General features: G+C 33.6%; 2 protein-coding genes across 2 annotated transcripts; one reads left to right on the plus strand and one right to left on the minus strand.

Moving 5' to 3' along the window:
- Window positions 1–590: 590 nt before the first annotated feature.
- Window positions 591–6,243, plus strand: LOC137834662 (histone acetyltransferase of the MYST family 1). The gene is made up of 9 exons (XM_068642771.1): window positions 591–891; window positions 1,574–1,662; window positions 2,151–2,213; window positions 3,196–3,405; window positions 4,029–4,097; window positions 4,594–4,755; window positions 5,421–5,514; window positions 5,624–5,766; window positions 5,844–6,243. Exons 1-9 carry the CDS (start codon window positions 660–662, stop codon window positions 6,045–6,047), a joined length of 1,266 nt encoding a protein of 421 aa, XP_068498872.1. The 5' UTR covers window positions 591–659; the 3' UTR covers window positions 6,048–6,243.
- Window positions 6,244–6,522: 279 nt separating this feature from the next.
- Window positions 6,523–15,741, minus strand: LOC137834660 (serrate RNA effector molecule-like). The gene is made up of 12 exons (XM_068642770.1): window positions 15,252–15,741; window positions 13,384–13,508; window positions 12,174–12,225; window positions 8,959–9,033; window positions 8,798–8,872; window positions 8,637–8,684; window positions 8,436–8,504; window positions 7,550–8,350; window positions 7,406–7,451; window positions 7,095–7,324; window positions 6,819–7,007; window positions 6,523–6,731 (listed from the first exon to the last, which is right to left on the minus strand). Exons 1-12 carry the CDS (start codon window positions 15,581–15,583, stop codon window positions 6,671–6,673), a joined length of 2,103 nt encoding a protein of 700 aa, XP_068498871.1. The 5' UTR covers window positions 15,584–15,741; the 3' UTR covers window positions 6,523–6,670.
- Between the last annotated feature and the right edge of the window lie 386 nt (window positions 15,742–16,127).

Below are 16,127 nucleotides of genomic sequence, written 5' to 3' on the forward strand. Positions count from 1 at the left end.
ACAATGAAAATAATAATAATAATAATAATAAAAGTATGTTTTATTATTATTTCAATGAAGCTTAGAATGTCTGTTAAATGGTGTGTTTGTGTCAGCGACGCTCCATAGTACTATACTACTATACGTGTAAGACATCCATTAATGAAATGTTTACTTCAAAAAATATTTATTAGATTTTAGATAATTTTAACACGGTTCTAACACAATTTAAAAAAAAAGTACATTAATTTTTTAAAAACTTAAATTTATTATATTAATTTTTTGAAAACTTAAATTTATTATATAAATTTTTATTATAAAAATAAAAATAACTTTTGAATTAGTATCTAGAAACATGCATCTTTTTCTTAAAAAAAACTCAAATATAAATCTTTATTCTCATTTATATAATATATATTGGTATATCACATTTTTAACATTTTAGAAACTAAACATATATTTGTGTTCGTAATTTAAAACAATATTTGAAACCTTGTAAGAAAAAACATACAAAATTTTTATCTTTTTACAATAATTTATTATAATAATTTATTTTAATTTAAGATATATTAGCATTATATATAATGAGAGAGAGCTTAAAATCTAGAGTGTGTTGGTACAGTTTTTTGAGTTCATCTTTCAGCATCTCTTCCTGCGCTTTTCAGCTCATCTTCACTTCCATGGGTTCCATCGAAATGCCAAACGGCAACGGAAAATCTCCGTCCTTCGACAGCGCGGAGGCGCCACCGGAGTCCAACACGTCGAAGCGGCGGAGATCGTCGGTGCTCCCCCTGGAGGTCGGCACGCGCGTCATGTGCCGGTGGAGGGACAGCAAGTACCATCCCGTGAAGGTCATCGAACGCCGGAAGGTTCCCGGCGCCGATTACGAGTATTACGTCCATTACACCGAGTGTAAGACCCTCAGTCCTTCGTTCTGTTTCTCGATTTGATTGAATAGAATGAACGGTTAGGGTTTCGATTTCGGGGGTTGATTTTGGGTTTGTTTGGTTGTAATTGGTGTCTTATTACGAATAAGGTTCACTGCGAGTACTAGTGAAGCTTGGCCAGAATTATAGTAGTGGAGTGGTTTAGTGTAGTTGCTGTAGCAGACTAAATAGCGGGCTGAGTAGTGGCATTACGTGTTGATTTGCTAAAACATGCCATGACAGAGGGGCATTAGGACATTTTGGTTCATAATTTTGGGAGATCTCAGTTATACAAATGAAATCTACAACTGTAATAGTAGTGAAAATGGTAAAAGAAGGAAATTGAATTTAGAAGATGATGATTGATAATTGACAACTTGTATTTGACTTTGGTTGGTACTTGCTTGTTTGTTTTGTTTAGGACACCTATGGATTTTTATTATTAATTAGTAATGTCATTAATCTTGATTGATTTTTATCATTCTCGAGAATTGAAGATACGTGCTATATGTAAAGTTTCAAACTAGCAGCTATCCTATTATAGTGTTTTTTGGGGCTGGTTGCTATATGCCGCTACCTGAAATTTAAAACACCGCTAGGCAGGGATGATGATAAGATGGTCACTGCTTAGTCTAATTGTAATTTTTTTTTACTTTTTTCTTTGGCAGTCAATAGAAGGCTTGACGAGTGGGTTAAGCTTGATCAGCTTGATCTTGATTCAGTGGAGGCGGTTGTTGATGAGAAAGTGGAGGAGAAGGTAATGAATATTTACTCCAACCTGTTTAGGAAGCATTTGTTAGACCTCGTCAATTTATTTTTTGAAGAAGGTTTTGGGGATTTCCTGAGGAAAAAGTGATAATGTAGTGGAGACATCTGTTTATTGTATACAAACACAAATTCATATTTTCCTACTAGATGGGATTGGTTACATGGAACAAAGGATGCCATTGAATTATATTTAAATCCATGGTTTTATAAAATTTGAAAGACATTTTCTTTTCTATGGAATCTCCTTTTGGTGGGACCTGGTGGTAACAGAAGAATAGATCTCGTATCATAACGAGTTGTAGTCGTGTTCATTTTGGTTTCTGGAATTTAATATACATTTGTTGTCACTTGTACTGGCCATTCTTCAATTTAATATCTTGAATGGTGTTTACTTTCTTGGTTACGTCTACCTCTTATTTCAAAATTTGGTCTCTTGTGACTGAACTCATTTAAAAACTTGCAAATATAATTTTTTAGGGTGCGTCTGGCTTGAAGATGACACGCCACCAAAAGAGGAAGATTGATGAGACACATGTAGAGGTAGAGTTATTACTTTTTCAGTTAGAACTTCAACATAAGCTGTTAGACACAAATACACACCACTAAACGCATGCTATACTGTTACTCCTTTTCACGCATATGCTTCAACAGTGTGTAGGTGCTATTTTGGCATAAAATAAATTGAATGCTATAAGTTGTTATATTTGCACTGGTACAACTCTTTGTCATACTGTTCTGATTGAATATCTTATCAATTTTTTAGTGTTACTTCAAAATGATGTATAGCAGTGTGTTTGGATTAGCTGTAAAAAATATAAGTATACAATTAATTATTGTTATGATTGATTATATAGAATCAGTTTTTTTGATGATATGTAAGGTGAACAATGATTTTAAATTCTATTTTGTTTGGATTGTATAAAAGAATGACTTTTTCTGTAGTAACATTACAGAAAAGGGTATTGAATTGTTTGGTTGTATTTGAGTTCTTGGGTATAAAATGAGAAAACAGAAATTAGTTGCCTAGAAAATAAACTGTTATAGGTTTTTAATCATAAGCTCCAATTCTTTTTTTTTTTACTTATTTTGAAAAAGCTATTTCCTTTGTAAAAAAATTGAACATCATAAGCTCAATTTCTAACAACTTTCAAACATGTCTATGATATATGGGTATTGGATAATGGATCTAAGTTATACTAGTTTTTTTTCATGAAAAAGCCTGTTTGTCAAAAAAAATTTAGAGCTGCCCCTAAGTTGTAAACACTCTTAGACACCTCATGCATAGGTGCTTCGAAAACACTATCCTTGTTTGCATGAGTAGCTTTAACAGTAAGATTGAAGTTGCATATAACATGTAATCGTGAATTTGTGATATTATTATGTTGGAGCTGGATGTTGATCATTGCTTTCTTGTGCATGAAGTTGAAACCAGTATATTCTACTGTCTGGTCAGTTAGTTCCTGCTTCAACTCTCAATTTGTTATTTGTATTTTAAATTTATGTATGTATTATTAAATTATAGGGACATGAGGAGCTTGATGCTGCTAGTTTGCGAGAACACGAAGAATTTACAAAAGTGAAAAATATAGCTACCATTGAACTTGGAAGATATGAGATTGAGACATGGTACTTCTCCCCATTCCCACCAGAATACAATGACTGTTTGAGGCTGTACTTTTGTGAGTTTTGCCTCAATTTCATGAAGCGCAAAGAACAGCTTCAGAGGCATATGGTGAGCTGTGACTGAAAGTCCTTTCACTTTATATTTCTTTGTTTTGTGTATGGAGTCTTTTTTATTTGAGGGAATAATGAATACTAGCAGATAGCCATTTATAGCAGATAGCCATTTATAAACAAACTAAGGCACTGAACTTATCTATGGGGAAAGTTTGTTCTCCAAAAAAATCTTGTTACCACTCTTTATTGCAGTAATTGTACAAATACAGCTTAGTTTTTAGTGATCATATATCTGCCATTATACTTATTCTTCATTGAAGTTCTATTTGTTGTAGCTTTCTATGGGATTCCAACCAATCTGTGGTTTTGTAGTGTTTGCCATTTGAAATTTACTCATACTCAGGATTGTGTTTTAATCATTTAGTCATCTTTAAAATTTACTTCTTCTTTCTACTTATTTGAAAAGAAACCTTTTTTTTTATTGAAATGAATGTTTTTAGTTTCTTTACCACTTGAAGATTGATAAAAGAGTATTATATGAAAGTCTATAAAAAGCATCTGTTTATTCTTCGCTCTCCCTAGGACCCCCAAAAAGTTGAAAAAAATGTCAGTTTTGTATTCCCAATGCAGATCACTTAAGCACCATTTTCTGTGCTAACTGGCTTCATGTTCATGCAGAGGAAATGCGATCTGAAGCATCCCCCTGGTGATGAGATATACAGAAGTGGCACACTGTCAATGTTTGAGGTACATTTTTAACACTAATGTTCTCAATATCAAATTCCTCCTTTTTTGTCATCAGTACCCCCTTCCATTATGTTCAATTTTTTTAGTTCAAAATTAACTTTTTTTTTGTCACTTATCTTTTAGTCATTGTACAATGATACTGACAATTTGTTTATGAAAATTCATATCCTCCTTTGATTCTAGTAGAGTTCTTTTTTAAGATATCGGTTGCCCAAATTTCTGCTGCTCCCTACTATTACCTGATGTGCACCAGCTCTCCAATAATTTTTTTAATTCTTTATCTCTCATCAAAATAAAATAGGCGATTTTTTTTATATAGTTAAGTGATGTGTATTGGAAATTATTTTGATTTAAAAAATGACAGTTGCTTTATTTTGCTGGCAGTTGCAAGTTGCAATGGTTATCTACACATTTTTTTATTTATTATTAGTCCTTGATTGTTATGTAAGTTTGAATTTTTTGATTATTTTTAATTATTTTTTATATCTGGAAACAGGTTGATGGAAAGAAGAACAAGGTTTATGGGCAGAATCTTTGTTATCTGGCGAAGTTATTTCTTGATCACAAGACCCTCTATTATGATGTAGATCTGTTTCTGTTCTATGTTTTGTGTGAATGTGATGATCGAGGTTGTCACATGGTTGGCTATTTCTCCAAGGTAAAATTTTACAATGCTGTCATTATTTTGCTCTTAATAAGATATTTCAGAATTTTATATTTTACTGCTAATAGCCCGTTTAAATTTTGTCTCGTAACTAAAGGGCCTACACAAACGCCCTTTCAAGTTGCAGGCCAATCATATTTCAGGCAGTTCTATGGGTTAAATACGTTTTTATTCTTGCAATTAGAGTGATATTTGCTTTTAGTCAGTGTTTTAAAACTATGACCATTGATTGTCTCTGTTAGGGCACTGGTTCATTGGTCGAACTAGTGAGTCACGGGTTGAACTCCAGGAATTGAGTTTATATTTACACCTGTACATATCTTTTACAAACTTGCCTTGTGGTGCAGTGGTTCGTCCTTTGTCATTTCCACGATGTGTTTCGAGCTTGATCCTTTTGATTTTAACCTTTTACTTGGTTAAACGAATTTCATTTGAAGTTCCTTCAATGTAGTAGTCTCTTTGAAACTGATAATGGTTTTCATGGCTGCAACCAGTGGTTCTCCTGCTTGCTGATTTACTCAGTTGTGCATTGTGAAAATTGTGAAAAAAAGAACTTGGTTCTAATTTAATATATTTAATCTTCAAATATTTTATTTGTTTATTATTTTCTTCACGTTATGGTTAATCTTGTTGATATTGTTTACTTTTTTCTTTTGTAGGAAAAACATTCTGAGGAATCTTACAATTTGGCATGTATCCTCACCCTTCCACCTTACCAAAGGAAAGGCTATGGCAAATTTCTAATTGCTTTCTGTAAGCTCCGTTTTTTCTATGAAAAAAAGGCCTCTTTTTATTTACCAGTGCCTGGAGTATATGTGATAAAGTGTGACTGAAATTGGTTGAAATTTGAATGATTGAATAGCATATGAACTGTCGAAGAAAGAGGGGAAAGTTGGGACACCTGAAAGACCCCTTTCAGACCTTGGACTGCTAAGCTACAGAGGATATTGGACAAGGGTTCTCTTGGACATTCTGAAGAAGCACAAGGGGAACATTTCTATCAAGGTGAACATTTCTACCTTATTGTGAATGTTTGTAGGGGAATGAGAGTGGTAATGAGTTATGTTTGGTTTTTTGAACAGGAACTGAGTGATATGACTGCCATAAAAGCTGAAGATATATTAACGACACTGCAGAGTCTAGAATTGATTCAATACAGGAAAGGTCAACATGTGATATGCGCTGATCCCAAAGTGTTGGATCGCCATCTTAAAGCTGCTGGGAGGGGAGGCTTGGATGTTGATGTTTCCAAATTGATCTGGACTCCTTACAAAGAACAAAGTTAACTTCATCCATCCAAACATCTATCTAACTTGTACCTTTTTGTATAGTCACAATCAGAATCACAATAGCTGTAGCTGTAATGTAACTGTAATAGCCTAGCTAGTTCTATTATTTCTTTCTTCCTCCAATCAGCAATGTCGCTGCCAAATATCTATTTTTGATAATTCAACTATGTGAGTTACTACTTTTTCTGTTAAATTTGTATCTTTTGATAATTCGCATAATACTTCAGTAGAACCCTTATTTTTTCAATTATTAAATTTTGGATGAAACATTTCTAGAGTTCTAAAATACGCAACCCAGAATGATACTTTAAAAAAATAAAGGACAAGCATAATTTTTAAAATTTGTAAGTCCGAAAAAAAAGCCTATTCCTAAACATGATTTAGCTAGCCCAACTCATTAAAGAATATATTATATAGTTTAGATAAATTAGAGTGGAACTTTTGATTTAATAAGTAACTGTTGACTCCATGATGCAGTAAATAACAAATCGGGTACTATTATTTTGAAATTATCCTTTCAAATTTGAGCACATTAGAAAATTAGATTCTCAAACAAATGCGCAAAATAAATATGAAACCTAAGCTCACTATCTCATTAAAATTATGAATTGAAGCAACTCCTACAAGCTCCGATAGTCTATCACAGTTACTTCGTCTTCTGGGGCATCCAGATCTTCGTAGCTGCACCAGCATTTAGAGAATCAATTACTAAATCTTTGATACAATAAAAAATAAAAAAAGACATGATTTGGGATTCTTGTGAGCTACCTTCTCATCTGTCGAGGATCTGGTCTAAAGGATGGAGGGACAGCAATAATAGGCCCTGGTCCACCACCCATATGAGGACCAGATCGCATCTTCCTTCCTGAGGGATCGTAAGATGCACCTCCTCCTCCTTGCTCCCTTAACATCTGCATTGCAACTTCTGGTGGAGCAGGGACAAAGGGTCCCAAAGGCCTGTAGAAAAAGAATTCAAGGGAAATAAAGATATGAAGGGAATAAATAAAGTGCATTGGATTGGAATGAGAAGAAAGGGAAACCAACCCAGCACCAGGTACAGGCATCAAAAGTGGTGGAGGAGGGGGCATATCCGAGGTAAATGGAGGTACTCCATATGCTTCATACATTGCTTCCTCATTGGATGGGGATAGGGATCTATCACCCCTATCCCTGTCCCTATCCCTATCTCCATTCATTTTCTCATTCCTGTTACCACGATCATCCTTCAATCGCCCTTCCAAACCTCCTAATCTTCTCTTTAGACCCCTGTCCTTCTACAAACACAACAAAACCAAACTCAGCATTTCAAAATGTAATATTTTCTGAGGCATACAAGTGTAACTACTGGACTCTACCTGAGGTTGCTGCATCACAGGTGTTCCACCAGGAGCATCAGGATCACTACAATGGGAGAAAGGGGGCTATAAGTGTGTGTGTCCACCAACACCAGAAATAGCAATGCTACGCACCAAGTAAAAGAACCCTTAATTAATACTTACTTCATGTAATTTTGAAAATAAAGATCCTCACGCAATTTTGATGTGAGTTCCATCACAAGCTCAGGATGCTTTAGCTTCAAATGTTTGTATACAAATTCAGCCGCATGAAAAAGCTTTGTGCAGCCCTTAGCTCCACAACCATACTTCCACCCATATTTCTCATCCCTAATTTTTCTAACATATGGATCCAACACATCAGCTGCAGCAGCATCTATCTTCTCCTTCGCACTCATCAATTCCAATGGATCCTGACCATTCAACCTCCCCTGCCAAAATTGATCAAGTTTCTTCTCCCATTCCGAACCTGATTTACTTGTTTCCTCATGCCCTGCTCCTTCTGGTCTCACATGTCTAAAACCCTTGGCCTCATTAACCTCAATCATTCCATAGTAATCAATACCATGAATGCGCCAAAGATATGTAATAAGTGTGTCCAATAGCTCAACACCCTCTAAGCCCTTCACAGATGTTAAGCCTCGGATAATTATTATGGGGCCCACAGACCCACTGTGAGACTTATCATCACTCCTGTTGTGGTCACTGGTACATAAAATATTATCTTCAATACCCTTCTCCGTGTCGAGCTTACGAACAACAGCCTGAGCTTTTACAATATCTGTTTGTATCCGTCTAGGCTCAGAGCTGATAGGGTGAGCCTTTGGTGCAGCTGAGAAATCATTATCTTTATTAGGTCCCCTACCATGTCTTCTTCGCTTAATGCCACCATCTGTTTCTTCCTCTGAATTAGGTTCACTGGCTTGCCCTGATTTACTCGATGAAGAGGAACTCAAACCAGGATTTCTGCATTTTTCAAAATTATCATGAGACAAACAATATTTGAGGAAGAGCAGTCAAAAACAGATTGTGAGAAAAAGCAAGAACATACAGGTCTAATGTTCCACTCTGCAAATCAAGCAAAAAATCCTTTGCAAGCCGTCGAGCATTTTCATTCCTCCTAAAAGATGATGTGGCAGAGAGGATTAATAAAAAAGTATTTCCAAATATTAATTTACCATCTAATATAGTAACTACCCAATTAAAAATTCTATTATATGATCCATCAACATAAAGAGGGTGCTTCACTCACCTTTCAATTACTGTAAGTAAATTTGTTGGATGATATTTATCTTTTAACCTACACAAAAGGAATCAAAAAAAGGAAACATCAGAAGATTGCATGTCACTGAAGCAGGATGATAACCCAATAATCAAAATAAAATGTTAACAGTGGACAAAGAAAATCCATACCACTCCTCATCCTTATGAGCATTAAAATAAGCACGTTTTTGGGTAGAAATATACTCTGATTTGTATTCTTGATACCTAGAAAAATAAATTAAGCATATAACTAGTCAACAAGCATTCAATAATTACGTCCAATGAAAAGGATATTATTTTCCAACACTTACCTACGCTCAGCTTCAGCTGGCAGTACGTCATCTTCAAGCTCCTGAATGAATTGTTTATAGGACATCAACCCCTCTCTGAAATAATTGAAAGCATCTAAACTGTTAGCAGACTTCCCCTGCAACAAATATTCTCAAATAGACAAAGATAAGGGCAACACACATCCCATGAATCGTATCATAATCAACACTTCAAGTAGAAACTGCTATAATTATCCTTCAAGAAAAAGAATTTAAATAAATAATAAATTTAATATGTTACTTTTTCTATTTACTGATAAAACCTCAATACTGTGAGATACACTGGAGTATATAGATTTTGCAAAAGTTGAAGCACAAACAGCACGATCTCAAGCATAAAAGCTCAAAACTGCAGGATCTCCAACACAACCCCGCACACCAAGGACTAGACATCTCAAGCATGGAAATGGGGTGGGATGTGAAAGCAACATTGCTGCTATTGTTTGCAGGCATGAGATACGAACCAAATGCTAGCAGAACATCTATCTCATTAGAAATTCTTCCTACAAAGTTGAAGCATAGAACAACATCGAACTTTTTTTAACCACCTGATTTACTCCAAAGAATGAGATGATGATTTGCTAACAAACACATTACTACAGATCCAAAGGAAAAAAAAAATTAAAGCAAAACTGAATGGGAATTCCAAAAAAGATGCAGAAATAAAGATCAACTGATGAAATAAGAGCATAATTTATGACAATTTCGGTATGTCCTATCTAGGGACACAGATGCCTTGATATAGGTAGTAGTAAACAACTGCAAATCAATGAAACAGCATTGAGTATAAATAAAACCAAAAAGTAATGATTATGTGAATTAGAATTAGTTTGCAATTTACAAAATCTTGAAGAATATTGTTGGATATGAACTAAATGCAAGAAATTAAAGTACAATGAGTGGTTCAGAAATTAAGATTGTCACAAACTTGTTTGACAAACTGCCATAATTTTTTAAGATTAATTACTAATTTGATCTCAATATTTAGAAAAATATCCCCTTCAAGCATTCTTGTACATGGTATATATAAAACACACCCGGATCACGAATTGAATAGCAAGATTCGATATCTATAATAAACACAGCATATGCAAAATTATTATTTATTAAAACTTATAATGAATATTCAACTATTAAATTTATTGTTTGAAAAACTAAAACAGATTTTACTATGTTTTATAATAGATTTTATTTATGGTCAAAAGATATTAAACAATAATTAAAATAAAAAAATCATCTCATCAAGTAAATATTTTCTGTTGATACTAGACAGACAATACTTAAATATCAGGTCGAACTTAAAAGTTAAAGCTGAAGGTCCAAAGTTGAAATATGTTTCATCTTGCAACTGAAACACAAAAGTTGCTAGAGAAAAAAAAAACACAACATAATGTCATTTAGGGTTGGGAGATGGAGAGTTAGGTTATTTGTCTTCTCTAGAATGCAAAAGCCAAATAGAATATATGCAAAATTTATTTGTTCATCAATTTCTATCGTCAATTGCACACATCATATCAAATCACACTTATTTTCATCATATGGCAAATTGTGTTATACTGATAACCATGTTCCTATACTTAAAATCATCCCCTATGCATACCATTTTTTTATCTGGTTTAGGAACATGCAATTTTTTCTCTTTTAGTCCCTACACATAATTTAAATCCCTATAGTAAGGACTAAAAGGGATTAAAAATGACATGTGTAGAGACTAAAAAGGGATGTTTTTAAGTATAGGAACTAAAGGAATAAGTGTGTAGTTTCTATAGGAATCAAAGGAGTAAATTAAACCTTTCTTTAATTGTAAAGCTCTTGGTAGAATACAGCAGGAAGGAGTACCACTGTACTATACACACAAGTATTTTAATAAAGGTATTCAAAAAGAGAATTAGAACTACATTTCAAGATTTCATAAATAGGGCTGTAGAATCAAATTACATCACTACAAGTTACATCAATTATTAGACTATTCAATAACTTTATCTAAAACATTTATCATTATATTAATGTTCTTATCAAATAAATAATATCTACAATATCTTATATATTAATCCACAATTAATATTCAATTGATATCTTCCAAAAAAATGTAATATAAACTTTTAAAACATAAAAATAGAATTTTTTTTTACTATATTCTAATAATTATTCAACTTTGACAAAAATTGATACAATTAAGCTAATATACAGTTATAATCAATGGTTGGAATAATAAAAATCACATTTTTATATGAAGTTATTGATTTTGAAAGTTGATGTAAATTGTAATTTATAGTAGTATAATTTGATTCCTCTATATATCTATCCATGTGTGTGTGTGATCAAAACTTCCAGAAAATATAATCAATGAAGGCATTTTGTTTTCTTACTATGGATTGGCTACCCTCTTTGACTTTTTACTCACTGATTTTCTTTTAACCATTATCCTGTCTGGACTGATTATTTGTCTGAATTAGTTTTGCTTATTAAGTTCATAATGAAAATATAAGCAAGAGTCCGGCAGAAAACAATCTTCACCAAAGAACACAGGCAATGTGATAAAGCCCCAACTATCGAAGAAGACTCAGGGCCTGTTTGAAAGAAGTGGAAAAGGAAAAAGGGAGGGAAACCTACTTATTGTAAGCTTTCCCCTCTTTACCACTTCTCCCAAAGAGACCCTTAGTGTTCTCAGACAACAATTCTCCCTGTTACTTTCCAGAAATTTACTTGCCATGACAGAATAGCTTCTCCCTAAACTTTCCTTTGGCAAAAGGTATCTTTGTATTGAATGCCATTTCACTCACAGTACTTCAGTCTTTGCAGGGTGCATTTGAATCTGCATTTCAGATGTCTATTTATGGACAAAGGAGAACTGAGGTGCATAATATACAGATCCTTGTAACACACCTCATTCCTTTAATAATCGCATCTCCCAAATTGCTCCACAAATAGTAGCAGAGATCTGGTGTTGTGTTGGCCTTATATATCAATTTAAAGTAAACATTTCATCTCAGATGATATGAAAAACTCTCAATAACCTATAAAGCTTATGTTTCAATCCTGCAATGTTCTAAGAGTATATTGACTCCTTCACCATATTTCCTTTCTCAACTACCATCCCCCTGACAGAATTTCTTGCAGATGTAGCACAATAGATGAAACAAGACAGGTATAATTATTCAATCATGGTTTAAATTAAAGAAGAAAAAAAAACTGACCTTTGTGCACCTCCACTTGACAAATCTGCATAACCACGGTTAATATCAACATCTGCAAAATGAATGCACAATACAGGAACATACTGACAGTAAGCTGACTTCATCTGGGGAAAAAACAGAGGAATGTATGTACTTTATAGCATAAAAGTGTCGATCTACAACAAACCTTTAAAAAGAAAAATAAACAAAATTTAGAAAGGAAAAAGGTAAACATGAAATATGAATATATACCAAACAAGGACACCAAGCAAGACACACACACACCCTCCAAAAAAAAAAAGGAGGATAAGAAGAAAAGGTGTAAAAAATTATCGTGTCAAAAATAGGTTCATTTTAGTAGGGCATACAAGAAAAAGGGTACCCTTTAAGCTAACAAAATAACAAGAAAAACTTCTTAAAAAATCCAAGTTCTATTTTCTTTGCTTGACAACTGAAAAGTCATAATGAAGTCATTGAATAACACAATCACATGCTAAAGGAAAATGCTTAGTTAGAAAGAAAAAATTGAATGGCATGAGGGGGGAAATAAACAAGATATTCCCAATTAATAACTTTTTAATATAACAAAAGTAACAGAAACAATAGCATTATCCCACTAAGGCAAACAAGAGATTCTTAGTACAATTTTTGAAACACGATGAATGTACAAAATTTCAAAGGACATTGTAATTGTGAAAGAGATTGGTTACATATATTGACTCATACCCATGTTATTCCTAAATCGAGATAAAACTGAAATGTCTAATTTTATATTTCAACAAATGTTAAGGTCAAAAGGAGTGCGGTCGCGAATTCTCACCAAGAACAAAGCATAATTGAATTTATACATGTAAAGAAGTTATTAATTTATTAATCCATGGAATTAATTCTCAAAATACTATCAATAATTTGTCACAAATTGTAAAAAGGACGGTAAATGTTACAACTTTACCACACAGCAACATAAACAAATCCAGTTAGTTGACTATCAGTAAATTTACACGAAGCATGATATTATCTATTTAACTCCCATCACATGCAACATAGAAACAAATGAAATTGAAGAGAGTGAAAAAAAACTATTTTATTATGTGTACATATTTTCAGTATGCAAAGTGGGAAGTCATGTGTTTAACTTAGCTCAATTAGAGAATAAAATTGGAATTAAAGTTATAAATGGCATCTATACTACGTAAGGAAAACCCAAGGCAATTAACAATTATTAACGTACCAGACATCCCATTATGATATCCCCCAACAGATCGATGTGCAAGCCTGCCATAAGACTTCTCATCTGCATAACCAGTTCTTCCACCCACTCCCCGTTCATAGCCACCAAAATACTCATAGCCAAATCTGCTTTAATCACATTCAATTCAATTAATTAAGTAAATTAATAAAGAAACTATCAGCATAAAATGTGACACATGGCCTAGGGTGAAAAGAAGTAAAGCAATAAATTCAAATGTAAGAGAAAATACTTCTAATGTATTTCCTATAAACAATTTGAATAATTTCATGACAGTATGAAATCACTTTACTCAGTTAACACGTAACCAGTCATCTCTGAGTATATTGTGTCCTATAAACATAAACAATTTATATAATCACAGGATAGCATGAATATATCAACACATCTAGTCAACATAAAACCATTCATCTTTGAGTAGTCATGCTACAATAGGTGAAATTTGAAAGAAATCAGAAAATAGATAAATTTGAAATAACACAGTTCCATAAATACATGTAGCTAATATTTTGTCTTTGCAATTGCAATAAGTAAAAAAGAAAACAGAACCACTAAAGCACAATTTGAATAATTCCAAGATTCTTTCTAGGCCTTTTTATTTTCCAGAATACAAGATAAGTATAGGACAAGATAAGTATAGGATTTATAATTAAAACAGTATATAGTTAAGAATACTGCAATTTGGTTGAAAGTCAAAAATGATAGCAAACATCAAAGGATTAGAACTTTCTCGGGTAAGAAGATCAAAATTCAACAAGTGTATGATAGAGACATCACATCAGTTTAGAAAATAAACATGGTGTGATCGATACAACAGCAGCAGCAAAGCCTTATCCCATTACGTGAGATCGGTTAGAAAGATCATATGCTGTCATTCACCATAGTTAAAAAACCAAAGGTTCAGAAATATATTTACCCTGAGATCTCCCAACGTTCTTTTTAGTCTCTCTCTTCTCTTTTTCACATAACTAAGGTCATATTATTTACTCTTCTAACTAGTGGATCTTGTGGGCTTCTAAATAGAGTGAGATTGATATCAAAAAGAAAAACAGAAGGATATCATAACAGGAAAACCCCAAACATCAAGCCAAGCGAAATATTTCCCACCTCGACCCTAACAAATAAAATGCAAATAAATATGACAATTTGCCATATGTCTAAGCCCTTGACAACAAGAGCTGGTGCTCTTTTCCTTCTTATAATAGCAATCCACGGTAGAAAAATAATTTGTACAAACGTTTCCAAAATATATGCTGTCAAAACAGTTTAACATCCAAATTCTCATATTTTATTTCTTTGGATTCATAAAACGAATCGATAAAAAAAAACTACAAGCAGAAGCGAAACAAACAGACAACAATAAAGAAAAAAAAAAAGAAATTCAAAGAGACAAATTCAAAGCGAAAAAAAAAAATCCCCATGAGCCCTGTGCCCATTAAACACCAAATTCCCAATCATACACTAAAACTCCAGGTGAACTCCCTTGAGAATTAGAGAGTTCATTTTCCATCCAACTAAATGTAATTGAAGAAAAAACATATAAACTCCCCATCCATGAGGGTTTCTACTTTGTCAGCAACATAAACAATCAATTCAACCAACAGTTTCCACCACAACGCAAAAGAAAAACAACATTTTACATCAAAATCCTAAATTAAAATAAACTACACTAACATACATGACCTAATTCCAGTGCTATTTTAGTGTTGCCAGTTTGCAGCTGGACTTAACATGTGCTCAACCCAAACAATGTCATTATCAATTAAATCTTCTTCATACAAAAAAAAGGACCTAAATATTAAAAACCAAAACTCCATCTACTTCAAAATTAGGGCAAAAGCTGGTATCACCTGTCCTCAGGTCCATAACCACGGGGGCTGCCCCTCCGAGACCGCTTGTACGAGGGAGGCGAGCGGCGCGATGGCGGCTGGGGAGAGTAGCGGCGGTCGCGGTAGCCGGGGCTAGGGCTGCGGCGGCGCTTGAAGTCCCTGTCGCGGTCGTAGTAATCGCGGCTACGGTTGGGATGGCGGTCTAATTCCCGATCTTCACGGCGGTCCCGGCGGCGCGGCGGAGGAGGATCTTCTTCGGCGGCAGAAGTGGGTGGCGGAGGGGGAGGAGGAGGAGCTGAAGCAGAGGGAGATTGATCGAGGGATTCGGGAGGCATGTTGATGACTTCGGCCATGGCAGAGAGATGAGGAATCGATTGAGAGTAAAACCTAATCCGAATTGAATGAAGATGTGAATGAGATTGAGGTGAGTGTGTTCTCTGGATTTAACTTTTTACTTCTTCTTGCCTCAACAATCTCAATATGCACTCAATTTGTGGTTCACATACAAATCAAACCATTTAGTAATTAATTAGGGTTTATATTTTTTTCAAAGGTTATTTTTCAGAAATTGAAATATAATAATGTTTGATTAAACAAGAATAAGATAAATTAAGAATATTGTGAAATTTAATCGTATCAAATGTTTAATATATACTCCACAATGAAGAAGTGAAAACACTATTTTTTATAATAGTTATAGAAACATTATAAATATATTAAAATTTTAAAAGATTATTAAAATGTCATATGGCGCTATTGTATTTGAACAAAAGTTATAACACGATTTAAGTATAATTAAATTTTTAATAAAATTATTATAAGTTATTTATTTTAATAATTAAGAGATAAAATTATTTTAATAAAAATCTCTAATAGATATATTTGAACATGTCAATT

Source organism: Phaseolus vulgaris, chromosome 5 (genome assembly GCF_000499845.2).
Source record: "Phaseolus vulgaris cultivar G19833 chromosome 5, P. vulgaris v2.0, whole genome shotgun sequence".
In the NCBI taxonomy this organism is placed as follows: domain Eukaryota; kingdom Viridiplantae; phylum Streptophyta; class Magnoliopsida; order Fabales; family Fabaceae; genus Phaseolus; species Phaseolus vulgaris.